This window comes from Phaethon lepturus, unplaced genomic scaffold (assembly GCF_000687285.1).
Source record: "Phaethon lepturus isolate BGI_N335 unplaced genomic scaffold, ASM68728v1 scaffold46808, whole genome shotgun sequence".
Lineage (NCBI taxonomy): Eukaryota > Metazoa > Chordata > Aves > Phaethontiformes > Phaethontidae > Phaethon > Phaethon lepturus.
The window spans coordinates 1-254 of NW_010560657.1; the positions used below are offsets into that span (position 1 = coordinate 1).

The 254-nt window shown below is 53.9% G+C and overlaps 1 protein-coding gene across 1 annotated transcript in view; it reads right to left on the reverse strand.

Annotated features, from left to right (window-relative positions):
* Positions 1–16: 16 nt before the first annotated feature.
* CDC37 (cell division cycle 37) overlaps positions 17–254 on the reverse strand; it is a gene marked incomplete at both ends in the record, with an annotated part of 2,284 nt that continues 2,046 nt past the window's right edge. The window contains 2 exons of the mRNA XM_010293731.1: positions 17–88; positions 201–223. Of these exons, the coding sequence (XP_010292033.1) occupies positions 17–88; positions 201–223 (95 nt within the window). The remainder of the gene's footprint in view (positions 89–200; positions 224–254) is intronic.

Sequence of the window (254 nt, forward strand, 5' to 3'; positions counted from 1 at the left end):
GGAAATAGCTACTCACGGTGGGATCCATTTTGCTGATCGTGTCCTGCAACATCTGAACATCTTTTACGTCAAAGCATTTCTGCAGCTCCTGCGAGGCCGAAAATGCAAACACGTGAGGAAACCCTCAGGCACGAAACAACATTAAAACGTGACCAAACTTTGCTGGTTTATCCCCCCACCCCAAAAAAAACACCACTCACAGGCGGGAGGGACTCGTACACCGCCCCTGGGGCGCGGCCGCCGGGGCCCAACAG